The sequence below is a fragment of the Notolepis coatsorum genome (genome assembly GCF_963971535.1).
Source record: "Notolepis coatsorum genome assembly, contig: SCAFFOLD_1705, whole genome shotgun sequence".
Taxonomy (NCBI): Eukaryota; Metazoa; Chordata; class Actinopteri; order Aulopiformes; family Paralepididae; genus Notolepis; species Notolepis coatsorum.
In genome coordinates, this window is record NW_028171790.1 from 1 (window position 1) to 27,500 (window position 27,500).

The following is a 27,500-nucleotide window of genomic DNA, read 5'->3' on the forward strand; positions in this document are numbered from 1 at the left end:
AGCAGCCCAGCATGATAGATGAGCTGGGTTAGTGTATTGCAGTGAGTCAAATCCCCGCAGTAACCACAGCATCCTCCCAGCTCGCCCTGCCTGAGTGGGGTCACTCATATCCTGTCTGCTAAAAGCAGCTGAACAGACATTCATACAACCCTCTATGGTTTTAGCGTTCCACGCCTAGAACATTACGTATTTTGTTTATCCCAGGGAAACATTTGAATGCAACACTGCTAGGGGGGGGGGGGGGTTGACAAGGGCACTAGCAAGGCACATCTAATAATATGGTCTAGTAGGGCTGTCGGTTGTCTCTAAGAATATCATTTGACTATGAATAGGCTGAAATGAGGCAAATCTCAATGAAATCTGAATATTCATAATAGAATTGACATATCATTACCACATCAAAGCGGGCGTAACATGCTTAAGATGAACAAGTTCATTGTGTGTTGTATTAGCTATTGTGGGCAGTACCGGATAGGAAACAATCTGCAGGCATCAGCAGAGGATGGGAGAAGATCTGTGACACTATGAAGGTGCCCTTTAGCAAGGCACTTAACCCCCCCCCCGACAGCTGCTCCGTCACCAACACAAAAGAAGAATGTATGTGTGAATGTATTGTATGTATGTATTGTATGTAGTAGGTAGGGATGGGACCGAATTTTTGTAATTTTGTAAAAAAAATTAAATATTATATAAATTTAAAATAATTATGTTTTTTTTTTTATTGAAGCAAACATTCTTATTTAATTCCTTTTTATATTTAGAGGCAGCCTAATTTTCATAGCCTAATTGATCAAAAAGATGCACATGCTACTGTTTCTGTTTGTTTATTAATGCCGGTTGATAGGCCAATGCAATGCTGTTATTATAGGCTACGATGGTGAATGGTGTCACTTTTTTTAATTGTCGGTCAGTTGTAAAAAAATATATATATATATATATATATTTATATAATTTTTTTTATTTGTATATAGCCTACATTTGGGGGGGGGGGGGGGGGGGGGAATATTCGAATATTCGATATTATGAAACACGAATTTTCTAATAGCACTTTTGCTAGAAAGTCCCATCCCTAGTAGTAGGGCTGTCCCTGACTAAGGATTTGGATAGTCGACTATGATTGGCCGAAATGAGCTGATAGTCGACTGGTAAATGAATTAATAATTTTTTTAAATGTATCATTCCATTTGGGCTGTGGGGGTGCTTAATGTCTGAAGGAGTCGACTGAAGGCTTCTTGTCCTCTGCAAAAGCATGCCATTGGTGGATGGATACATGTTGATATTTGTCTAGTCTAGTGTGTTCATTAGACGGGTGAAATCCTCTTTCAGTGCCTCTGTGCCCATTTTCTTAGCCTCTGGTATGCGCGCCATTAGCGTTAGCCACGCTTCTAGGCCTCTTTGCTTTTGGAAAGAATGATTACAAAATAATAATAATAATAATATATATTATAATATTATTATAATTTCTTTTTTGCACTTGACTAAGCAGTTGGCAGTCGACTACGGCTCCTTTCGATCGATCAGGGTCAGACCTAGTATGTAGTATGTATGTATGTTTGTACTATACACAGTATGTGTAATGCAAACAAAAAGAAGAGGTAAAAGTTAAGCATTCTCAGTAGTGAACACATTCTTGGCTTGCATAAAGTTGTCTTTATGGTAATAATCTTGAATATTTTTACATTAATGAATGTCTATTTTTCCCCTCTCTATCACCAATTGATATAACACAAAAGTGATTCTAATCATAACCAGTTCATGGATGTTTTTGACATTTGCTGTTATAGACAGTGGTGTCTGGTAGGTCGTTCCCTGGAGAATCATCAGTGATGTGATGTGTTTTACGTCACCGGCAGTAACGTGCAGTTTTGGAACTCAGTAGTTAATGTGCAATTTTCAAGATGGAAATCAAGCCAGTACAGTGCAAAACTACAACAGCAATGACCACTCATCACCAATAGATGTCGCCAAAACAAACTAAAATGAAGATCTGTTTTAAAATCGTTCTATATTGAATAACGGTTTGTATATGGTGTTTCCAATAAACGACTGAAAATGTCTTAGCAGCATCTCTACATCTTTACCCTCACTGAGAATGCAAGGATCTATCAATATGCAAATTTGCAACAAGCATCCATTAATATTTATCGGGAATTCAGAACATTCAATATATACCTACTTAGCTTTCTGTGTAGCTGAAGTGAAAGATGTCAAGTTACCGCATATTAGACCACAACAGGTTCGACATGTTAGTGACATCACACATGCAACTCAGGTTTCAGGGAAGTAATAATAATAATAATAATAATTTCTATTTAAAATTTATATAGCACCTTTCATGAGACCCAAGGCGCTTAATAGTGGAGGGGGCAAACTAAGGGGAAGGAGATCAGAGGAACAATTAAGTCAAAGAAAAAGAAGCAGGGCGTAGGGAGGTAGTGGGACCTAAGGCTTAGGGAGCAGGGCGTAGGGAGGTAGTGGACCTAAGGCTTAGGGAGGTAGTGGGACCTAAGGCTTAGGGAGCAGGGCGTAGGGAGGTAGTGGGACCTAAGGCTTAGGGAGCAGGGTGTAGGGAGGTAGTGGACCTAAGGCTTAGGGAGGTAGTGGGACCTAAGGCTTAGGGAGCAGGGCGTAGGGAGGTAGTGGACCTAAGGCGTAGGGAGGTAGTGGGACCTAAGGCTTAGGGAGCAGGGTGTAGGGAGGTAGTGGACCTAAGGCTTAGGGAGGTAGTGGGACCTAAGGCTTAGGGAGCAGGGCGTAGGGAGGTAGTGGACCTAAGGCGTAGGGAGGTAGTGGGACCTAAGGCTTAGGGAGCAGGGCGTAGGGAGGTAGTGGACCTAAGGCTTAGGGAGGTAGTGGGACCTAAGGCTTAGGGAGCAGGGCGTAGGGAGGTAGTGGGACCTAAGGCTTAGGGAGCAGGGCGTAGGGAGGTAGTGGGACCTAAGGCTTAGGGAGCAGGGCGTAGGGAGGTAGTGGGACCTAAGGCTTAGGGAGCAGGGCGTAGGGAGGTAGTGGGACCTAAGGCTTAGGGAGCAGGGCGTAGGGAGGTAGTGGGACCTAAGGCTTAGGGAGCAGGGGCGTAGGGAGGTAGTACACATACTTGCAGATGACGCTTCCCCTGGACTTGGTGTGACAGGGTTTGATCTGCAGCGAACAGGCCACGGCCTTCCACAACTCTGGACTGCACTTCCTGATGTCCAGAACAGGGATGTTCATGAACGGCATCTTGATCGTCCCATTGGACCACAGCTTGATGTCATTCATGGCCCCCTGGTCCGATTGGACGTTGCAGCTGCGAAACAGCTCCGTCGGCCTATGGGGAGAGGGAGAGGGAGAGGGAGAGGGAGAGAGAGAGAGAGAGAGAGAGAGAGAGAGGGAGAGGGAGAGGGAGAGGGAGAGGGAGAGAGAGAGAGAGAGAGAGAGAGAGAGAGAGAGAGAGAGAGAGAGAGAGAGAGAGAGAGAGAAAAGTGGGGGTGTGTAAGAACAGTGTGCAGGATTTTCTTCACGTTACTAAAAAGACAAAGTGGAACTATTACAAGCCAGGTGTCCCCGCGTCCATACTTTCCGTAGCCGCATTTCTGCAGGACGCTCTCTGATTGGCCACTGACTGACGCTCTCTGATTGGCCACTGACGTGTTTGCCCAATCGCGTGACGAGCTGTGTCTTTGCCCATTTCCGCGTCGAACAGCCTGCAAACTACCTGGCGTTCTATCGCCCTGCTCTAAGACAAACTCTAACCTTAACCAACTTCGAAAGAGTGCCTAAGCTTAACCAGTGTAGAAACTGGCGTCGGCCAATCAGAGAGCGTCCTGCAGAAATGCGGCTACGGAAAGTATAGACGCGGTGTCCCCACTCTCTAGCAGCCACAGTTTTCGCCTTAGGAAGTTGAAATTTGGCATGGAGATTGTGTGTGTGTGTGTGTGTGTGTGTGTGTGTGTGTGTGTGTGTGTGTGTGTGTGTGTGTGTGTGTGTGTGTGTGTGTGTGTGTGTGTGCGTGCGTGCGTGCGTGTGTGCGTGAATGCACGTGCGTACGCTGTCACAGCTTTCGGGGATTTGCGCTTGTTAAATTGCCAATCTTGCATCATTCAAATTATTCAATGGGTTTGTTGAATGGGTTTGGGTTTGTCTCATCACAGTGACATCCATACATATATCATTGACTCGTCATAACGTCCGTTGATACAACAATTGATACAACAGAGAGACAGAAGCGCAGCAATGACCCTGCAAGCCAGATTGAAAACGACAGAAAACAATCATTATGTTTCTGTTTGAAAGCCTCTCTCGGCCACGCTTCCCGCCTTCCTGAAAGCCAGCTTTGAACAATCCGTGTTCACTTCCTAGGAAGGAAGGAAGGATGGAGGGGAGGAAGGAAGGAGGGCGGGAGGGATGTATGGATGGAGAAAGGGATTTTAACAGCACAGGACCAAAGTCGTCATTGTTTTAGAGTCAAGCACCGATCTGGACGTCCAAGGCAGAGAAAATAACCATCAACGTTCAGAACAAGTTCAAATGTGTCGACTGTCGATTCTGACAGGAAGCGACTATATGAAGTGCGATGCTGAAACGGGATCTCCCCCCTTAGGGATGAGAAGAACGCAATATGGTCAAATATGGACTATCATTGAATTTATTAGATACCATATGACCATTCCCTGCGAACATACAAACAGAGGACGGGGACCACAGACGTTTCCTTGGAGAGACGTCTCCGTCCTCCGTGTCGTGAGCCAAGTGCAATTTGAACCAAAGTCGACGTGAATTCCAACTACGAATGGAGTATTTGCCAGATGTTATTACAACCCTGTGACAGCAGGACTTGTGAGTAACCTTGAGGGACGGCTGGGATTAAGTGATCCCTGACCAAATCATTGAGAAAAAAAACAAAAACAAAGATGGCGGTTACTGTATGACCTGGGTGTCGCTAGGTTACGCAGACGCTCGGGGACAGAGAGCCTTTCTGAGGAAACAGAGAGAAGCGACATGCGAGGGTTGTTTTCCTCGGAACCACGCAGGACAGGAAGGGTCTTTGATGTGTGATTGGTGGGTTCGGTCTGAAGTGAGTCAGCTAATTGGTGGGTAGAGAGGGAGGGGGCGGGAGCCTCCCGCCGGAGGTTTTCTTTTCTTTTTTTGGGCGTGGTTTCCACCACCACCACCGCCGCGCTGGCCTCGACTGAATGGGCAGGTTTGTTTATAATCTCTAAATGTGTGTGTGTGTGTGTGTGTGTGTGTGTGTGTGTGTGTGTGTGTGTGTGTGTGTGTGTGTGTGTGTGTGTGTGTGTGTGTGTGTGTGTGTGTGTGTGTGTGTGTGTGTGTGTTTATGTGTATTGCCATGTCTGTGTGCAATGTGTGTGTGTGTGAATCTTGACCTAAACTTGACCTGGTACATGGCCAGCGGTCAGGGTGGTTTTCCTCTCAAACCCCAAATAAATTCGAATGACCCGCTATTTACAATGGCTCACTCTTTCACTTATCACACAACATTTTTAACATCAAATAATAAAAAAAAAAAAAAAATACCTTCAGAGAGAGAGAGCAACCAATGCTTGGGAGGTGTAGCTAAGGAGGCCAGACTTAAAGGCTGGGGAGGTGTAGCTAAGGAGGCCAGACGTAAAGGCTGGGGAGGTGTAGCTAAGGAGGCCAGACGTAAAGGCTGGGGAGGTGTAGCTAAGGAGGCCAGACGTAAAGGCTGGGGAGGTGTAGCTAAGGAGGCACTTAAAGGCTGGGGAGGTGTAGCTAAGGAGGCCAGACGTAAAGGCTGGGGAGGTGTAGCTAAGGAGGCACTTAAAGGCTGGGGAGGTGTAGCTAAGGAGGCCAGACGTAAAGGCTGGGGAGGTGTAGCTAAGGAGGCCAGACTTAAAGGCTGGGGAGGTGTAGCTAAGGAGGCCAGACTTAAAGGCTGGGGAGGTGTAGCTAAGGAGGCCAGACGTAAAGGCTAAAGGCTGGGGAGGTGTAGCTAAGGAAGCCAGACTTAAAGGCTGGGGAGGTGTAGCTAAGGAGGCCAGACTTAAAGGCTGGGGAGGTGTAGCTAAGGAGGCCAGACGTAAAGGCTGGGGAGGTGTAGCTAAGGAGGCCAGACTTAAAGGCTGGGGAGGTGTAGCTAAGGAGGCCAGACTTAAAGGCTGGGGAGGTGTAGCTAAGGAGGCCAGACTTAAAGGCTGGGGAGGTATAGTGTGGTGCGAAATAGCCAAAGCTAATAACTTACTCAGTCCAAAGAGACCTGGTTAATACGATTTATTACCTCAATCAAAGTATCAATACAAAATAGTAAGAGTTAGGCTGGATGACTCTCAACAAAGTGTTTAGCTTAAGACACCACGGGAAGAGAGACCCCCCACCGGATCTTGGAACACCTTTATACAAAACTGGAAGGGGTGGGGGCCACAGGAATACACGAACATAGGGGTGTGACATCTTTGGGGACATTATGTGTGCATACATACCAACTGTCTCGCCTGTTTTATTGCAACTACTATCACCGACATCTAAGAAAGGAGATCCCCCCTTGAACGGCCCTTCTAAGGTTTCTCTCCTCCACATTGCCTGTGGTGCATTTTTTCCTATTGCTAGGTTTTAGTGAGTTTTTTTTCCCTTACCTTCACGTGGGGTACGTCTGGGAGTGTTGCATTCATTTATTTTACATTTTTTGGACTTCATGGTGTTTTTGTTTTGTTCTTGATTTACTGTGATGTTTCTTCTTGACTTGTTTAAAGAAGACGTGTCCGGCCCATGGGGACATTAACGTGTGTTGTCGGGCCTTACAAATACATTCGATTTGATTTGATTTGATATGGAAGGGTGGGGAAGGGGGAAGGAAGGAATGGGGGGAGGGATGGGGGGAGGAAGGAAAGATGGGTGAGAGAGATCAAAGAGAGAGGGAGGGAAGGCAGTCTTATCTTCCATAATAGCTAAGGAGGCCAGGAGAGAGACAAGAAGAATGGTGTGCTAAGGACATGTTGTTTTCAACAGCGATTTGATTCAAATATAATTATTTGTGGTGAAGGACATTTAAATCGTACATTTTGACCACATGGTTTGATTATTAAATTTGATTTCATTCAATACTTTTTACAGGTATACGAATGGGACAGGACTGATTCAGTCAGTAATAACTGAATATAGGCACATGCTAATTATGATGAACATTTGACTAAATAACATACAGTTGGACTTCCTTATTCGTATTGATATATTGTGTAACAGTAAGAAGCATTTTGTATAAAAGTATTCTGTACTTCTGTATGACAACTATTAAAGAAACTTGAAACTTGTGAATATCGATATTTTTATGAGTATAAAAATAATAAAACAATTAATTTTTTATGTTTATTTAAATAACAAATGTATTAAAATTTTGCAGCAATTCTTTGTCGTTGCCGCCATCTTTAGTGTTACAGATTTCTCCATTCAAACTACCACAGTGATCCTTCTCATTTTATAGTCGGTGGTCTCCAGATGTGATGGGAGGACTGCACTGCATATTGAATGCCACAGTGCAGAGTTGCAATTCAACTGAATTTCCATGAAATGGGGATGTTTTAACTAAAACATGACACAGGACCTAGTATTTTAGTATAGTATAAAGTATTTAAAAAAAACGTTTTTTTAACATATGCAAATATATCGATATGTGACGGCACTTATCGATATCACGCAGTTAGATCGATAAGTGGTCTCTCAGCCTTAAATGCGACATCACAGGCATCTCTCTCTTCCCTCTCCTCTCTCTCCCTCTCTCCTCTCGTTCTCTCTCTCGTCTCTCTCTCTCTCTCTCGCTCTCTCTCTCTCTCTCTCTCTCTCTCTCTCCTCTCTCTCTCTCTCTCTCTCTCTCTCTCTCTCACACACACACACCACACACACACACACACACACACACACACACACACACACACACACACACACACACACACACACACACACACACACACACACCCACACACACACCCACACACACACACACACAAACAAACACAAAAAACACACACACAGCTTACACACAGTGTCTGTCTTCCATGCTGGCTCCGTGGCCAGGGACCTGGCTCTCGGTTGCTTTTGAACTCTTCAGGGGGGGGGGGGGGGGGGGGTCCCCTGGACCCCATCAAAGGGAACCAGAGCAGCCCCCCGACACACACTCTGCTTGTCTGAACTTCAAGTCCCATAATGCCGCGGCGGGAATCGGCGCGCTAGGATTTCGACCGATGGTCTGCATTGGTAAAAATAACAAAGAATTCTTGGGATAGCTTTGGATTGTACGTTGAGGGTGGGGGAGTGTTACACCAGACCATTCCGACATGCCGATGGAAACAACTTGGCCACTCGTGCAGGCAGACTCTGTTCTCCTTTTGGGACCGTTGCCAAGTCCCTGACTCTTGACCCACTAAGCGGTTTTAATGTTGTTTTCTGTTGGCCGTCATTAACATCAATAGGAACTGGACAGAAATGGTCTGGCATGGTGGCTGGTGCACGGCACAGTTTCACTTTACCCATCTACTGCCTTACACTGTAATCATAAATACCTACCTCAACCTACAGTCTACCCATATAATACTAATAATAATACTAATAGTGTATTTGTACCTGTCGAAGTGCACGCTTTAGATAGATTTCTGTGTGCATTTGTGGGATCAAATAAAATGTAAATGAAAATGTTGTAAACTTACATGAAGATATTCAATTGTCGTCCTTTTTTCTGGATGGAAATGAATGGTTTTAGATGGTTTTAAATTATCATTAGTAGCAGCTCTAGTTTCCATGAACATTCTGATATTATTAGGAATAACCTTTCACCTTTATGAGGAACGTGAATATGACAGCTGGGGATCTGCTAACCCTAACCCTGACCCTAACCCTAACTTATCCTGTTTCTTCTGAACCTTATCTTAACCTCTGAACCCCAGATCCAAAATCACAAAGACGTAACATGTAAATCTGCTTTGCCCGGTTACTGTCTATATAACTTCTGTTTCCCATGGTAATATCTGGAATATTCAATGAACTCATGTATACAGTAGGATTGAACCAAATTCTTCAAAGCTTCAGTGGTTTCAATCGCTGCCATTGTAATCAATGTGAAAATCACACTTTGAGCGCTTCGATTTCTTTCGTGTTGGATTTTTTTGCCACTCCCAAAAATGTGCCTAGGTTACCATTGGAAATACCTTGTAGAAATAATAACTCAACATTATTTTAAGAATCAGTTAATCTCACGCTTTCATGTTTTACATATATTTAAAAAAAAAAAGTGTTGCATATACTGTATATACTTGTTTTGTAATGTTTTAAATTAGTACACTCATTTGAGTAGTGGAAAAGGGGTAGGATTAAATACTTCTTCCTACTCATTTTCGAACATGTAAATTGAGTTATGTTTTGTTTTTGTTTATTATTATTTTCTTTCATTTCATAGAGATCAATGATTTGTTTTGATTTTATATTGTTTGTATTTACATGTTCGAAATAAAGATTTCAAATCAAAATTAAAAAGAAATCTCAATCAAGGACATCATAAGAACTATCGAACACGTGGCTCTTGCTTAACCGCCGCATTGAAACTTGGAAGCGTGGGAAGAACGCGGCTTTGATTATTCAATGGTAATAATTATGGTAACCGGGACATCCCTAGTGTAGCTACAGGGACATCTGTGATGCCAATATGACGTAGCGTATAAACAGCTCATCCCGAATAAGGCCTGAAATGCAATATTGTTCATGGAAATGGACTCGGAGACAGACAGATGCATGCTGGCCTGTGTGGATGTCTCTGTGAACCACAGTGTGTGTCCGTACTGTTTGACTTTGTTTAGATGTGTATATTGACTTCCCCGGAGCAGCCTTTGATGCCGCTGTTTGGCCTCTGGCCCCATCCGTAGACAGTGTGTACAAGACACAGAGGTACTGAGACAGTGGGTCCAAGGTCAGAAGACTTTGTTCAAGCTCTCTCTCTCTCTCTCGCGTGCGTGCAAGCTCTCTCTCCCTTTCTTTCTTTCTTTCTTTCTTTCTTTCTTTCTTTCTTTCTTTCTTTCTTTCTTTCTTTCTTTCTTTCTTTCTTTCTTTCTTTCTTTCTTTCTTTCTTTCTTTCTTTCTTTCTTTCTTTCTTTCATTTGTTCGTTCGTTCTTTCTTTCTTTCTTTCTTTCATTCTTTCTTTCTTTCGTTCTTTGTCTCTTTAAAACACCCACCCACACATTTTCTGATACAAACTATAGACACAGAAAATGCACGCACGCATCCACACACCCCTACAAACACACACACACACACACACACACACACACACACACACACACACGCACACACACACGCACACACACACACACAACAGTTCAGTAAACACACAAAGCACTACTCCAAAGAGTTGTAATATACAGTACAGCACATATCGCAGTACTACCCCACAGTAATGCAGGAGTCACCAGGGAGGAAGTCTGATCCTAATCCACCAACTGCTAAACGACAGCAGTCCCACCTCAGGCCTTCAAATATCCTGTGTGTGTGTGTGTGTGTGCGTGTGTGTGTGCGTGTGTGTTTAAACATGCATGATTCACGCTCTGCAGCCCAGAGGGTAACGTGGCATCCAGCTCTCTGGTCCCTGGCTGTGTGACGCTACTGTATGCTACATGACACATACATATCATAACCGGACAATAATCGGACCAGAGTTCGTTTTCTCGGATAGTTCGCTTTTTTCAAAAAACAATAAGAAGCAATATATTATTTTATCTAACACCACAAAATCCAACAATTAAATAAGTAAACAAATAAATATCCAGCAAAATATAATAAATCAATTAAATCAGTTACAATCAGAGACAGGAATGTTCAGAATACGTCATCTGAACTGCCCAGTAGGTAAAGTGATCCTTTTGAGGGATGTTTTAAGCGTATTCCAAGTGGTTGGGGCACTGAAAAAAAATACTGATATCGAATGGACATAGAGTGCAAATGACTACTACTCCTACAACTGAGAGGAAATGAAAAGTAAATTAACATAGAGTGAAATTTACTTTAAGATCCCTCATTTCATTTGATTAAAAACCAAATGATCGTTTCCGACGTCCACATGGGTGTCCGCGTACCTCCCAGATTTTGTGAGCGAGCGAATACCCCCATGGAAAAATGCGCGCCGATTGCGCATGTGCGCGGACTGTGATGTACTATAAACAGAGCCTTGTGCACAGCCGTGTCTGTAGCCGCGCGTGCGTATGTGTCCGTTTTTGAGTGTGTCCGTTTTTGAGTATATCAGCGCGTTTACTCAAGACACATTTTGATATCATCTAAAGATAAAATCCACTTGGCCACTTATTTGCCCACTCGCCCCAAAGGTGTTGAAAAGGTACTTCAGAGAGTCTGTCTGCTTTCTGCGCACTGCCATGTTGAATCGAACACGACTTTTGAGTGAAAATAACAGATTTAACGTTCTTAAAGGAACACGGCAACATTATTGAAAATGCGCTTACTGTCTTCTCCAGAGTCAGACAAGAGGATAGATACCGATTTCATCTCTGCGTATTCGGTAAAAAGCTATCTGGCTGCAAGCTAGCCTAGCTTAGCACAAATTAATGGAAGCAGACACGGATCAGCAAGAGGAGAGGTGTTTTTGGCCAACAACTAGGCTAGCTGAACAGCATCCACCGTCGTTTTACTTTCGCTAACACTCTTCTGCAAGAACTTCCCGCATTCCGTTGGGTGCGCTTGTTATTACCTCCCAGGTGCTCCTGATTGCTGCGTGAATTTTAATGGCTTGCAGTAGAGCATCAGTGTTACATATATGGCTGCTTATTTTGTTCTTTTTCTTCATTATATACTTTTCATATGTTATTCTCCTCTCCTTTGCCTTCTTGTACTTTAAAAAATAAAAGTTGTTATTGTTGTTGTTGTTGTTGTTGTTATTGGCTCTTGTTTCTGTGTTTTGAACATAACATCTATCCGTGTCTATCTTCCATTCTTTTTTTTGCTATAGTGTTTGCCTTATGTCTCTGATCTTGTTTTGAGTTTATTTTCTAGACCATGTTTACATTTCGTATTTCGTTCATATATGATTATGGACTAAACTAGAGTATAATAACGTTGGGGAACGTAAAGGTGCAGTGGTTTTGCCTAAATCTACAGTACATTCAAGTTTCATGGAGTATATTTCCACTCCTTTCCAGCAGTGCAAATGTAGGTTGTGACATCTGCCAAAACAATCTCTGGCAATGGCAAGGAGTCAGAATAACATTGGTATATGGTCCTTTGTGTTCACTTGGTAAAAGAGAATAAACGCTTCCCCAGCACCAGCTGGTTGCCGGGTAGAGGGCATGCTGTTATGGCCCACAGCAGTCCGCTGGTTGTGGGTAGAGGGCATGCTGTTATGGCCCACAGCAGTCCGCTGGTTGTGGGTAGAGGGCATGCTGTTATGGCCCACAGCAGTCCGCTGGTTGTGGGTAGAGGGCATGCTGTTATGGCCCACAGCAGTCCGCTGGTTGTGGGTAGAGGGCATGCTGTTATGGCCCACAGCAGTCCACGGAAGGGGTGCTATTAGCTCGCTGTGGGCTCGGCTATTGGCTTGGCACGGCCACTAGTAGATAATATCAGCACAGTAAAAGTAGCTGGCTGGGCTCTCTGATATTGGAGCCAGAGGAGATTAGGGCGGTTTTTAGCTTCACTAACTTTACAGCATGGACAAAAAGACTTACACACCCTTCTGGATGACGAAATCCTACATGATTTGTTGCGTGACGCTAGGGCTGCACGATTAATAAAAAAATAAAAAATATAAAAAGACCTATGCGATCTCATTTCTAAATTATGGCGATTAAAAATTGTTTTATTAACTTTTCTTTTTCATTTTCTTTTTCATTTTCTTTTTATTTACTTTTTAATTAACTTTTTTAAATTATGATGAAAAATAAGAATCGTGTGAGAGAATCGTGATCTCAATTCTTAGAGAGAAAAATAGTGATTCACATTTTAGCAAGAATCGTGCAGCCCTACATGACGCAATACAAATTTTGACGTTTGATCTAATCCAAGAATTTATATATTATAGAATAATGTTTTTGTTCAAAATGGCACCCCACTTACATTCTGCATCCAATTCCTTGAATATAGTTCCAGTAGTTGGAACATGATTTAATTACATTAGATATAGCAATGACATAAATTAAAGAGGGCTGGGGGGTATCCTATTTAACTTCAATAATATTCCACTGAACTTTACTTTCATACCAGACATTGTTTTGTAAGAATATGCATTGTATTATGCAAATGGTGGATATATTGGAACAAAATCTCTAAATGTCTTGAACTGTTTCTGACCTTTAGTTGACGTTTTGGAAAAGTAGACGAGGTCACCGCAGAGCAGCAGGCAGGACTCTCTGATGCCAGTAAATATTGTTTGGGTGGTTATGTGCACAGCGGTGAAGTTGTTATTAAAGTTATAGTGCAACAGGTCCCGGCTGACGCTACACTCTCTGACATCACGAGGAGACGCTGATGTTCCTAAATTGTTATTAAAGTTGGTGCAGTAGAGGGCGGCTACGTGGCGCAGTGGGCAAGGCGCTCGCAACGAATGCTGGAGACTGAGCTCGAACAGGATGCCTCCTGTTCGAGCCCCGCTCTCCACATTGCTTTCAGTTTAGCTGGTCGTCCACAGTAATACACATTGGCCGTATTACGGGGAGGGAAACTGAAGGGTGGGGATCGGGCGTTGTGGACAGCGACTCCTACAGGTCGGTTGGTGCGCCTGCGCAGTAGAATCAAGAAGCGACGGGGGCGGGGCCCCTCCAAAGCCCAGACCCCCAACGCTGAAAGATCGAGCCGCGCAGGTGAAAAGATGCGACTGCTGTTACCTCGAGTATCGGAGGGGACTTGTGCTATGTATGACTTAGTCCACATTGCAGCCGGCTTGTGGGAGGCAAGAAACAGCGTTCGAAGACAGGGGAGGGTTGAATTGGATGATACGAAAATTGGGATGGGAGAAAAATAGAAAATGGGAGAAAAAGTGGATCAAAAAAAATTGGTGCAGTAGGTGTGAATGAATGAATGAATGAATGAATGAATGAATGAATGAATGAATGAATGAATGAATGAATGAATGAACGAATGAAAACTTTATTTAACAGATTGCAGAATGGGTACAATACAGTACGGCTCAATACACACAATTGTTAAGGGGATGCAGACCAGAGAAAGACTTTCGTCTTGTTTACATCAGGGTCCCCCATTTTCAATTCATAGTGAGGTTCAGGTGAGGGCCTTGCAGCCCAGCTGGCAGGGCTCCCAGACGCTACACTCTCTGACATCACGAGGAGTAGGTGAGGTCCTAACCTGTTATTAAAGTTGGTACAGTAGGTGATGTTCCTAACCTGTTATTAAAGTTGGTGCAGTAGGTGATGGTCCTAACCTGTTATTAAAGTTGGTGCAGTAGGTGATGGTCCTAACCTGTTATTAAAGTTGGTGCAGTAGGTGATGTTCCTAACCTGTTATTAAAGTTGGTGCAGTAGGTGATGTTCCTAACCTGTTATTAAAGTTGGTGCAGTAGGTGAGGTCCTAACCTGTTATTAAAGTTGGTGCAGTAGGTGATGTTCCTAACCTGTTATTAAAGTTGGTGCAGTAGGTGAGGTCCTAACCTGTTATTAAAGTTGGTGCAGTAGGTGATGGTCCTAACCTGTTATTAAAGTTGGTGCAGTAGGTGATGTTCCTAACCTGTTATTAAAGTTGGTGCAGTAGGTGATGTTCCTAACCTGTTATTAAAGTTGGTGCAGTAGGTGAGGTCCTAACCTGTTATTAAAGTTGGTGCAGTAGGTGATGTTCCTAACCTGTTATTAAAGTTGGTGCAGTAGGTGATGTTCCTAACCTGTTATTAAAGTTGGTGCAGTAGGTGATGTTCCTAACCTGTTATTAAAGTTGGTGCAGTAGGTGATGTTCCTAACCTGTTATTAAAGTCGGTGCAGTAGGTGATGGTCCTAACCTGTTATTAAAGTTGGTGCAGTAGGTGATGGTCCTAACCTGTTATTAAAGTTGGTGCAGTAGGTGATGTTTCCTAACCTGTTATTAAAGTCGGTGCAGTAGGTGATGGTCCTAACCTGTTATTAAAGTTGGTGCAGTAGGTGATGTTCCTAACCTGTTATTAAAGTTGGTGCAGTAGGTGATGTTCCTAACCTGTTATTAAAGTTGGTGCAGTAGGTGATGTTCCTAACCTGTTATTAAAGTGGGTGCAGTAGGTGATGTTCCTAACCTGTTATTAAAGTTGGTGCAGTAGGTGATGGTCCTAACCTGTTATTAAAGTTGGTGCAGTAGGTGATGTTCCTAACCTGTTATTAAAGTTGGTGCAGTAGGTGATGTTCCTAACCTGTTATTAAAGTTGGTGCAGTAGGTGATGTTCCTAACCTGTTATTAAAGTTGGTGCAGTAGGTGATGTTCCTAACCTGTTATTAAAGTCGGTGCAGTAGGTGATGTTCCTAACCTGTTATTAAAGTCGGTGCAGTAGGAGAAGCTGATGGTCCTAACCTGTTATTAAAGTTGGTGCAGTAGGAGAAGCTCATGTTCCTAACCTGTTATTAAAGTTGGTGCAGTAGGTGATGTTCCTAACCTGTTATTAAAGTTGGTGCAGTAGGTGATGTTCCTAACCTGTTATTAAAGTTGGTGCAGTAGGTGATGTTCCTAACCTGTTATTAAAGTTGGTGCAGTAGGTGATGTTCCTAACCTGTTATTAAAGTTGGTGCAGTAGGTGATGTTCCTAACCTGTTATTAAAGTTGGTGCAGTAGGTGATGTTCCTAACCTGTTATTAAAGTTGGTGCAGTAGGTGATGTTCCTAACCTGTTATTAAAGTTGGTGCAGTAGGTGATGTTCCTAACCTGTTATTAAAGTTGGTGCAGTAGGTGATGTTCCTAACCTGTTATTAAAGTTGGTGCAGTAGGAGAAGCTGATGGTCCTAACCTGTTATTAAAGTTGGTGCAGTAGCTGAGGTCCTTGCAGCCCAGCTGGCAGGGTTCCCGGACGTCGGCCAGGCAGGTGATGAGCTCTGTCTCCACAGGGTTGTACTCGCACAGCTGGTCAAACTCCTGCCACGTCTGGCTGCCCCAGTTAGTGCTGATCTCCTGACACATGTCCCTGCAAATAGGGAGAGAGAGGAGGAGGAGGGGTTATAACAGAGCAGACCTGGGATCAGCTGGGTGGTGGGGGTTTAACCCGTGTCATGGCAATTAGGGAATTTGTATTAAAGATACAACTCCCCCCCCATCCTCCCCATGTTTGATATCATTCAGTCTTCCTGGTCTTCTATGCAGCAGTGCAAAGCATCTAAAAAATCAGCCTGATAGCTGCCAAATTAAAGTGAGTATTAGCTACCGACGTAGGGTTGCCAACTCGATGTGACCAAATCCCGTATGGATTTATAGCCTGGGTCTGGCAATAATTGTCTGAGACTTGCAATTTCAGCAACTGCCCTCTACCCAGTAAAATGTTGCATGTAGTACAAGTAACAGAAAAGTGGGGAGATTGTTCGGACTTTTGATGGAGGTCTGCACTCTGCTTGGCCTTTTTATTGAAAGCCTCTTAACTTTTTATTTGTTCTGCTTGTTCAGTGGCATATCTATTAAAGATAAGAACAGCCTACAGAATATTGTGAAAGTGTGCTCCAAAATAATTGGAGTGAAACAGAGATACCTATGTTCTCCCTGGATGGACCAGGTGGTCAAGAAGGGGACGGGCATCAGAAATCAACCTCTCCATGCTCAGCGGTGTTCGCTGTTGCCTTCTGGCCGCCGTTATGACCTTCCATTAAGTAGGACCAACCGTTACGCCAAATCTTTTGTCCCCTCGGCTATCAGACTTTTAAACACAGACAGTAGTCATTTTAAGTAGCCTTTTACACCTAGTTGTCTGTTTTTACTTTTACTTTTACTGGACTGTGTATAGCATGGAACGTTGTTGTTGCCGTGTTGTCGTTGAGATGTTTTTAGTTTTTGTTGTTGTTGTTTTTGTTACTCGTGCAAGCTACAATATGAATTGCCCCCACGTGGGATCAATAAAGTTGTCTGAATCTGAATCTGAATTCCTCTCGTCGCCACTCAGACAGGTCGTTATTGGAAGAGAGAACTCGTTCTCAATAACTTACCCGTGTAAATCAAGGTTAAATAAGAAATGCATTCGGATCGTTTATTTGGACACATCCCTGGCTGTCCGTTGGGGCAGATGGGGCCACGCTACCTGCAGGGGGCGGTGTTGGCCTTGGATCAGCAGTGTAACTAGACGCTACCTGCAGGGGGAGGTGTTGGCCTTGGATCAGCAGTGTAACTTGGCGCTACCTGCAGAGGGAGGTGTTGGCCTTGGATCAGCAGTGTAACTAGACGCTACCTGCAGGGGGAGCTGTTGGCCTTGGATCAGCAGTGTAACTAGACGCTACCTGCAGAGGGAGGTGTTGGCCTTGGATCAGCAGTGTAACTAGACGCTACCTGCAGAGGGAGGTGTTGGCCTTGGATCAGCAGTGTAACTAGACGCTACCTGCAGGGGGCGGTGTTGGCCTTGGATCAGCAGTGTAACTAGATGCTACCTGCAGGGGGAGGAGTTGGCCTTGGATCAGCAGTGTAACTAGACGCTACCTGCAGGGGGCGGTGTTGGCCTTGGATCAGCAGTGTAACTAGACGCTACCTGCAGGGGGCGGTGTTGGCCTTGGATCAGCAGTGTAACTAGACGCTACCTGCAGGGAGGGAGGTGTTGGCCTTGGATCAGCAGTGTAACTAGACGCTACCTGCAGGGGGCGGTGTTGGCCTTGGATCAGCAGTGTAACTAGACGCTACCTGCAGAGGGCGGTGTTGGCACACTATTTCTGACACTGATCAATATATGTCCCTAGATTCAGATACCAAGAACATGCAAATGGACCATTTAAAAAAATTTGTAAATGTTTATTCTACGTCCTTATGGAATGAGTGACATAAAAAAAAAAAAAAAAAAAAGTAAAAGAATTTAAAAACATTTTTTATGGATGGAAGAGCCGCACATTGACGGGCAAAGAGCTGCATGCGGCTCGCGAGCCGCGGGTTGGCCACCCCTGAACTAGACGCTACCTGCAGAGGGAGGTGTTGGCCTTGGCGCAGCAGTGTAACTTGGCGCAGTCCATCTTGGCCGGGGGAGACGCCTCCCCCACGTCGGTCTTGGTCGGGGGATGGGCGCTGCCGAGGAAGCACTGCCACAGGGGGTCCTGGGGGAGGGGCTGCGAGCCGCACTCGTCTATCAGCCCCTCCATGATCTCGTGCTCCGTGGACATGGTCCGCAGGATACGCCGGCATGCCACCTGGCAGTGTACGTCCTCTGCCCGGTCACAGCAATACAGGCCTGGGAGAGCGGGAGCAAGGGAGCGAGGGAGAGAGAGATATTATCCAATATCCAATATATATGATCCAATATTCATTATCCAATATCCATTATCCAATATCCATTATCCAATATCCATTATCCAATATATATGATCCAATATCCAATATCCATTATCCAATATATATTATCCAATATCCAATATCCATTATCCAATATCCATTATCCAATATATATTATCCAATATCCAATATCCATTATCCAATATCAATTATCCAATATATATTAGCCAATATCCAATATCCATTATCCAATATCCATTATCCAATATATATTATCCAATATCCAATATCCATTATCCAATATCAATTATCCAATATATATTAGCCAATATCCAATATCCATTATCCATGGATAATATCCATTATCCAATATCAATTATCCAATATATATTAGCCAATATCCAATATCCATTATCCAATATATATTAGTGCACCCCTGGGGTCTTTTTCTACTTTTTTGAAATATTTTGAGTGTGTGTGTGAGCACAGCGGTGTCTGTGTTTATTATTATTTCATGAAATTGGATAAATATCTTAATTTTACATATATGTTCATTGTGTGAAAAGCTTATAACATGAAACACAAAATAGTTACAGATTTAGTGACTCGTTCACCCCTAGTTACTTTTTCTACTCCCATCCACTTCAACGTTAAAACGGCATTTTTAAGCATTTTTAAATCTGCTCTTATTCGTTCAATTCTCGATATATCTTGCCATCCTTTGCATATTCCACGAGATAAGGACCTTGTAATTGCCGGGATGTGCTGTTACCGATGTAAAACTCATGGTGGCGTCATCGCTCCACAGATAACTTTGCCAAAATTCAGGGGGAGGTGAGTAGGCTGTGGCGGGCTGCCGGTCATTGAAACTCCGCACACAGGTTTTGTGGTGGTGGGGGGGGGGAGCGAGTGGATTTTCAAGACAGAACCAGAGGCGAACCGGACCGCGCAGTCCACAGCGCGCCACACGCCGAAAAACAAGACCCCCATAGCCGGCGCGCGCCAACGAGGAAGTGTCCTGGACGGATCAGGTCTGGATCTCGTCCCACCACCGAGGCGAGCCCAAGATCCCTGCCGCGGCAACACATGGAAGCGCCCGCACCATATTTAGGTCAGTTGTGCACTTGGTAACGTTTCGCCTCAACGCCGTTTCTGGCCGAACTAGTCATCGAATCTTTAATATTTTTTTTTATTCGTATTCAGAGGTAATTGTCGAGATATTTCTAATTGGTATTTATCAAAAAAAAATATGGGAAATATGGTCAAAAACAACATTTATCAGTTTTTTTCGAACCGCTGAGCGCTTAGTAACGTTCGCCTCAACGCCGTTTCTGGCCGAACTAGTCATCGAATCTTTAATATTTTTTTTATTCGTATTCAGAGGTAATTCGTCGAGATATTTCTAATTGGTATTTATCAAAAATAAATATGAGAAATATGGTCAAAAACAACATTTATCCGTTTTTTTTTAACCGCCCGCAGTCAGTTGACCACTTGGTAACGTTTCGCCTCAACGCCGTTTCTGGCCGAACTAGTCATCGAATCTTTAATATTTTCTTTTATTCGTATTCAGAGGTAATTCGTCGAGATATTTCTAATTGGTATTTATCAAAAATAAATATGAGAAATATGGTCAAAAACAACATTTATCCGTTTTTTTTGATGAAAAAACACGTTCTATCAAACAAACACAGGTTTGAGTGGTTATAATTCATAAATATGAGTAATATGTTGAGAGATATATTGAGATTATACTATTACTGTTAATCATGGGTAGAAAAATGTTTTAAAAATAGTAAACAGGTAAAATTATATGGCTTTAAACATGATGTATCAAAACTGACACCAATCCCCAGCGGTTTCCCCCATTGTTAGGCAAGCACAAGGGTTAGCCAATATCTAATATCCATTATCCAATAACCAGCGAGAGCTCCTGGGTTCCTCCGGTCGAAATGGCGTCCCCCTTTACCACCGGGAGAGACCCACCGCACACCGTCAGCAGCATACTACATTTATAAGAAGAGGACTGGTCAGAATAGAAACATTTGAAAACGGCTTCCCCTGTGACCACGGGGACGGACACACGTTGTCTCCCGGCGCTGAGCCTCCTCTGTGAGACATGTCGGGGGCTGCGTCCCACCCATCCTCGTCATATCATCCTAGTAGGGGTGTAACATTGCATCGATCCTAATGTGACGATTCAACTGCATCGATTCGAAAATGTTAAAATCGATTAGTGTTGTGAAGGGCCAGATTAAACCGAATATATATATTTATTTATATATATATATTTAATTGTATTTGTATATTCTCTAATATTCCCTGATATCCCTTGTATATTCCTTGTACAATATGCATTGAATATCCATTCTAGCCTACTGAACATCCCATAATAGTCTCCATTCTACTATTGGTCGAGACCTTGGTGCCAGGCTGCCATACCCCCCAGACCCAGTTCAAACGTACCGCTCAACATGTACGAACAAGTCCTAGTTCCGCGTAGGAATCTGGCTACCGCACCACTAATGGGACTATTTGTTCATAGTGCGTATATATACTGCGCTACTAAAGTAGGACTTCCTTTTTCAGTCCAGTTTCTTACCCTCCAATAGAGTCACAGACGTAAAGCCTCCCCGCGACGCCACGTGTGGGAGTAAGGCCAAGTTCGCCTACCATCGGTATTGAGACATCGTGTATATTAATATTTGAATAGTCATATTTGGCACTATATCGTCGAGTTGGACGTAGTCTATTAAGCTAATAATAGTCTGTTAATATATAGTGCTTCGTGCGCTGAGAATACTACCGTAGTCAGTACCCCATCGTTTCGGGCAGAGAACTGGCTGCTTATCCAGGGTGGTTGACCCCACGTGAAGCTGCACCCGAGGAGCCCCAGAGCCGACGAGCGAGTGGACCTGTATACCGGATTATTCTACCGACGACAGCCCGCCTTCCCCGGCACGGATTATGCTTTGTATACGTTGATTATTCCATGGATAAAGACCCCCGACACTGCCGTGTGTTGGAACCCCCCCCCCTGGAGAGGACGCAAGGTGAGGAGACGCTCTGCAAGACGAGGTCGCTTCACGTCTCTCCTCCGTGGACCGGAGGACGCCGGCCCACAAAGAGTCCACCTGCTTTCATCTGTGGTCCAAGGATCGCCGGCACATTGAACGGCACTACAGTGGGTTCACCTGGGATACCCTTGGCCGGATGAGGCAGCCGGATTCTACCCCCCCCCCCTTCCTACTCCTGTCGGCTTACAAGCGACCGGATTAACCCCCCCTAGTGTATCCAGCCTATAATCATTAAAGTATCATTGCTGTTATTCCTTAACTATTCCAGGTCGTATATGTACCACCTGCGCCTTCAGAGATTGGACATTCTCTATTGATATACCGACGAATACTCTTGCCATAAAAGTGCATACTAATTCCCATTCATAAATGTGATTGATTTGATTAAGTGCTTGCTCTACACACCATCGCTGTGTAGAAATAAAGACCTATTTCTAATTCGTACATTTGTGTTGGATCCGTTTCATCTACGTGACAGTGTTCATCATAATATATTTATGCCGAGTACTGGGTGGCCGAATATTAAGTACAAAGGTAGTGGTAGTAAGTATCATATCTAGTAATACAGTCAGGGAATTGTACCCCTCAGTTACAATTGGTCCTTCGAGCCGGATGGTAATTAGTGTAATATTAATATAGTGTTATTAATATTGAAATGGCCTATGATGAACACTCCACGAAACGATCCTCCTAACCAACGCCCGCAGCGCGAACGACGGCTCCCTCAGTACTTAGAGGCTTACGCTGTCAGTCAACAACCTAGTCTTCTACTAACAGTAAACGCGGTAAAACTAGAAAGTAAAAGTATGTCTAACCCCAACGCCCAGACTACCCCGACCATAGAGGCCCCTACGGGTTCTAATGTAACTGACCAAGTTCACGGTGGGGACCAGTGGGAACCAGACATGACTTCACACCCCGCCAGTACTGAAGAAGTAGTCCCCGATGAGTCCCGGGAGGAATACAACGCTACCGAGACAGAACTCGGCACGGAAGAAGACGGGGAGAGCACCGTGGAGATAGAGCTCCAAGGCTCCGCAAGGAGTACCCCGAGGGAAGGCTCCCCTATACAACCGCCTTCCCCCAGCGAGGCAGAGAGGACCCTACAGCAGGCCTTCCTCATCAGCCTGAACGCCGCTGCTGAACGCGACCGACTGCAGATCCAGCAGCGGAGCGAAGAAGAGCATATACGTCTAGAAATAAGACGCATTCAGAGGGAAGAGAATGTGGCCCGAGACCGAGCAGACAGCCAGCGAGAAGCTGCTGGTGCTCTACGGGACGCAGAGCGCGACAGACAGCAAGCGCAACTAATAGAACAGCTGATCAGACGGACAACACCCTCTCCCTCCGCCAGAGGCTCCAGGAACTCGTCTAGACACACCTCCAGGGCGGCATCCCCTAGCCGAGTAAACAACCCTGAACTTGACCAACAGACGAGGTCTATACCCCCCACAGACCACCTCCCCCCACCGGTCCAAGCGAGACCTAGCAACCGGGAAGGAGCAGCATATCCTGTGGAGAGGCTAAACCAGAGACTACAAGCACTGGATGACCTAACTGAAGACGAAGAGGAAGAGGAGGAGAACCACGCCCGACGACAGCACAGTACTCTACCGGACCAGGAGGTCCGGTACAGCCCAGGCTATACTCCCGCGGAGCTGCGCTACAGACCCCCGACTCTATACACGGGTGAGCACGACGCACGACCCGCACCGAGGAACAGCACCTGGACAAGCGGGCCATGGTACACTGCCGGTACCAGCCCATACCAAGGAGCGGGAGGAGACTCGCCTAGGAGGCCTCTCCCCCAACGCTCGCCGATGTATCCACAGTCAGCGTCATACATTGGCACGCCTATGGTACCCGACTTCACCCAAGAGAACCGGGCCCAGTATACAGAACTCCGCATGTGTCTGGAGACCATGTTGGTGGATGTATTGGATGAACGCCACAAATACGCCATCCTACTGAAGCACTTAAAGGTACCCCGCGCACATAATATAGCGCTCGCCTACGCGACTTCCACCACCCCATACACAGCAGCGCTGGTAGCATTGGACCAGAGGTATGGGCGCATATGGGATTACGTGATCCAGGAGATCCGACACATCGACCGCTTACCCCCAGCAATAGACAATCGAGCACTGGACGACCTGTCCATCAGAGTGCAGTCCCTGGTAGGGATGTTGGGAGCGCAGAGAGAGAAGGGGAGGCATGAACTTTACGCCAACTCAAATGTGGAAAGGATCTTGGAGAAGCTGCCGCCCGCTCGACAGGAGCGTTTTAGGTGACAGAGAGACCACCGAGACCCGAATGGCCCCGAACCGAACCTCCTCGATCTAGCAGACTTCCTGGCGAGAGAAGTCAGCAGCCTACGGCTAGATACATTCGGACGGAGCACCCCTGGCTCCAGAGAAGGAACCAGACGACTAAATGATGGAAGAAGATCGGTGACTGTGATGCACCAATCGGAGTCAGTACCGAGCAGCAGGAGCCACAGTACCCCCTCCAGAACGGAGAAGTGGAAGATAGTGTGCCCCTACTGTGAGAAAGAACACTGGCTAGCGCAATATGACTCCTTCCCCAAGCTGAACGCGGAGGAAGCAAGTCAATGGATAAAGTCCAACAAGCGCTGTTTTCGCTGTGCGCGCTCACACATGGCAGCCGAATGCCGCTTAAAGAAAAGGTGCACCAAGTGCGATGGAGCCCATCTGGACATACTTCACGACAGTAACAGACGGCGCCCTTCACCCGCACCATCCAGCAGCAAAGCGAGCGTCATGTACATCGATCCCGCCAGCAGCAGTGGAGCCTGAGTACTCCTAAAAGTAGTGCGTGTGACACTAAGCTACCAGAATAAAGTCCTGGACACTTACGCCGTCCTCGATGACGGGTCAGAGAAGACCCTGCTGCTCGCCTCCGCTGCGGCCCAGCTAGGGCTGCGGGGAAGCGAAACCCAAATGACAATTCGGACAATAAGACGAGATTTGAAGACGATAAAGGGCGAGAATGTCTCATTCTCTATCGCAGCAAGCGGCCAGCCTGAGCGACGGTACCAGATTACAGACGCTTTCACCAGCCAAGAAATAGGACTGTCGCGGTACACATACCCCGTCGCCAAGCTGATGGAGAAATATGTACATCTGCGCAAGTTACCGATCCCGCTCATAGACAATGCTATGCCGACCCTGTTGATAGGCTCCGACCATGCAGACCTCATTGTCCCGATAGACCGGGTTCATACCGGACCCCGAGGCTGTCCTGCAGCAGTCGAGACCCGTTTGGGATGGACTCTCCAAGGCCCGCTCGCCAAATCTCTCAACCGAAGTACAGCCACTAGATGTCTCCACTCCCGAGTCACAGAGGGAGAAACCGCACTCCTGCAACACGTAGAGCGGCTATGGACCTTGGAACAAATGCCCTTTAAGAACGGAAAGAAAGACATTCGCTCTAAAGATGACATTTACGCCATTCACCTCCTCGAGACAGGGACCAAGAGAGTCCCGGTCAACGGCGTGTTGAGATACGCCACGCCACTCCTGCGGCGAGAAGGAATGCCTACTTTCCACGCCAAGACAGACGCCACAGAACGGTACCTGCTGAACACGGAGCGGCGCTTAGCCAAGAACCCCGCCCAAGAGAGTGTATACCGCGCTGAGATTGAGAAGCTCATCACAGCGGGACACGTCACAAAGATGGACATTAAAGAGGCTGACCAGACCACTGAATCGTGGTACGTGCCTCACCACAAGGTCCATCACAACGGTAAAGACCGCATAGTATTTAACTGCAGCTACCAGATCGGATCCCAAAATCTGAATAAAGAGTTACTGCCCGGTCCCACACTCGGCCCCTCCCTACTCTGCGTTCTACTCCGCTTCCGCCAGGAAAAGGTGGCCATCAGCGGGGACATTAAAGGAATGTTCCTGCAGGTGAGATTAGTAGAGGAGGACAAGCCCCTGTTACGGTTCCTATGGAGAGAGAAGCCAGGAGATGAGCACCCAGCCATCTACCAATGGGAAGTCCTCCCCTTCGGAACGACGTGCAGCCCCTGCTGTGCTACATTTGCACTACAGAAACATGTAGCAGAGGACCCAGCAGCGGACGAAGAGGTCCGACACAGCGTAAAGAACAGCTTCTACGTAGACAACTGTCTACAAAGCCTTTCAACCCAGGAAGAAGCCGAGGCTCTCCTGATTAAACTCCGCGCCTCATTGATCAAAGGCGGCTTTGATCTCAGGCAGTGGGCCAGCAGCGATCCGCAAGTACTGCGCAGCCTCTCCTCCGAGGACAAGGCAGCCAGCAGCGAGACCTGGATGGCTACAATCCCGGGAGAAGCCCAGGAGATGACCCTGGGATTGGTGTGGCGATTCAAAACAGATTCGCTTCACTACAGACACAAGCCCCTGACTACGGAGCAGGGAAGGCCGGCGGCGGCGCCGACCACCAGACGGAGTGTGTACACAACACTCGCCCGACAATATGACCCGCTAGGATGTATTCTACCGTACACCACCAGGGCAAAAATGATTGTACGAGCATTGTGGGACAAGGACCAGGGCTGGGACGACCCCATTCCCGCACACCTTGCATCCACCTGGAGAGAGTGGGAGATGGAGCTCCACTCACTCCCAGGCGTTAATATGCGCCGAAGCTACTTCCCACCCACGGTGAGGCCCGAGACATGTAAAATGGACTTACACGTCTTCAGTGACGCCTCAGAGGTCGCATACGGATCAGTAGCCTACTTGCGGGCCCAAGGAAAGGGGGGAGAGATCTACACAGCATCTGTCCTCGCCTGCTCGAGAATAGCCCCACGCAAGCAACAATCTATCCCACGCCTAGAGCTCTGCGCAGCCCTAGCCGGAGCGCACCTAGCCACGCTCATCCAACGTGAGCTCACCATACCGGTGTCTAGAACAATCCTGTGGTCAGATTCCACGACAGTACTCGCCTGGATCAAATCGGACTCATGCAAGTACAAAGTCTTCGTGGGAGTCAGAGTCACAGAGATTCAAGACTTAACCGAAGAGTTAACCGGAGAAACAGAGTGCCGCTACGTTGATACAAAACAGAACCCAGCTGACGTCATCACCCGGGGGATGCCCCTAGATGACCTCACCCGTCGCAATGTCTACAGTGACGGCCCAGCATTCCTAAAGCTCCCGGAAGGAGAGTGGCCCACGCCTATCCCGAGGGAAGCCAGTCAGGAGGAGGCTGAGAATAAGAAGCCTGTGTTCTGTGGATTGAGCACTGTTATCTCCGCAGACCCCAACACACTCCTGATGGGGCGGCTAGATCCTGCATTACCCCAGACAATGTACCGGCCTGAAGAAGCGAACGGCCGACGAATGTGGAGGTACAGCCAAGTATTAGCCGACAAGTTTTGGAGCAGTTTCCTACTGCACTACCTACCGTCTCTACAGACCCGCCAGAAGTGGGTAAAGGAGAGAGACAATTTGACAGAAGGAACAGTCGTCATGATTATTGATCAATCACTGCCCAGAGCTATGTGGCCGGCCGGCCGCGTAAGCAAAGTGATCACCGGTGCCGACGGCAAGGTCCGAGCAGCTGAAGTGCTCGTCCAGGGTCGCACTTACACCCGTCCCGTGGCGAGGCTCATAGAACTGCCCCGACTCCCAGACACAATCGATGATGACCATGACCCTATAACCCTATGACTTTGTGAAGTTGACTGACCCCTACAGCAAACCCTTATGTGTAAATAGACAACGCGATTAATCTGTCTCTGTTTAACTGATTAGGTCTGGGACCAATCAGGGGGTGGCTGTTGTGAAGGGCCAGATTAAACCGAATATATATATTTATTTATATATATATATTTAATTGTATTTGTATATTCTCTAATATTCCCTGATATCCCTTGTATATTCCTTGTACAATATGCATTGAATATCCATTCTAGCCTACTGAACATCCCATAATAGTCTCCATTCTACTATTGGTCGAGACCTTGGTGCCAGGCTGCCATACCCCCCAGACCCAGTTCAAACGTACCGCTCAACATGTACGAACAAGTCCTAGTTCCGCGTAGGAATCTGGCTACC

The 27,500-nt window shown here is 45.9% G+C and overlaps 1 protein-coding gene across 1 annotated transcript in view; it reads right to left on the minus strand.

The window, feature by feature from the left end:
• Positions 1–3,097: 3,097 nt before the first annotated feature.
• LOC311248182 (reversion-inducing cysteine-rich protein with Kazal motifs-like) overlaps positions 3,098–27,500 on the minus strand; it is a gene marked incomplete at both ends in the record, with an annotated part of 34,646 nt that continues 10,243 nt past the window's right edge. The window contains 3 exons of the mRNA XM_084339112.1: positions 3,098–3,310; positions 15,915–16,088; positions 18,047–18,314. Of these exons, the coding sequence (XP_084195238.1) occupies positions 3,098–3,310; positions 15,915–16,088; positions 18,047–18,314 (655 nt within the window). The remainder of the gene's footprint in view (positions 3,311–15,914; positions 16,089–18,046; positions 18,315–27,500) is intronic.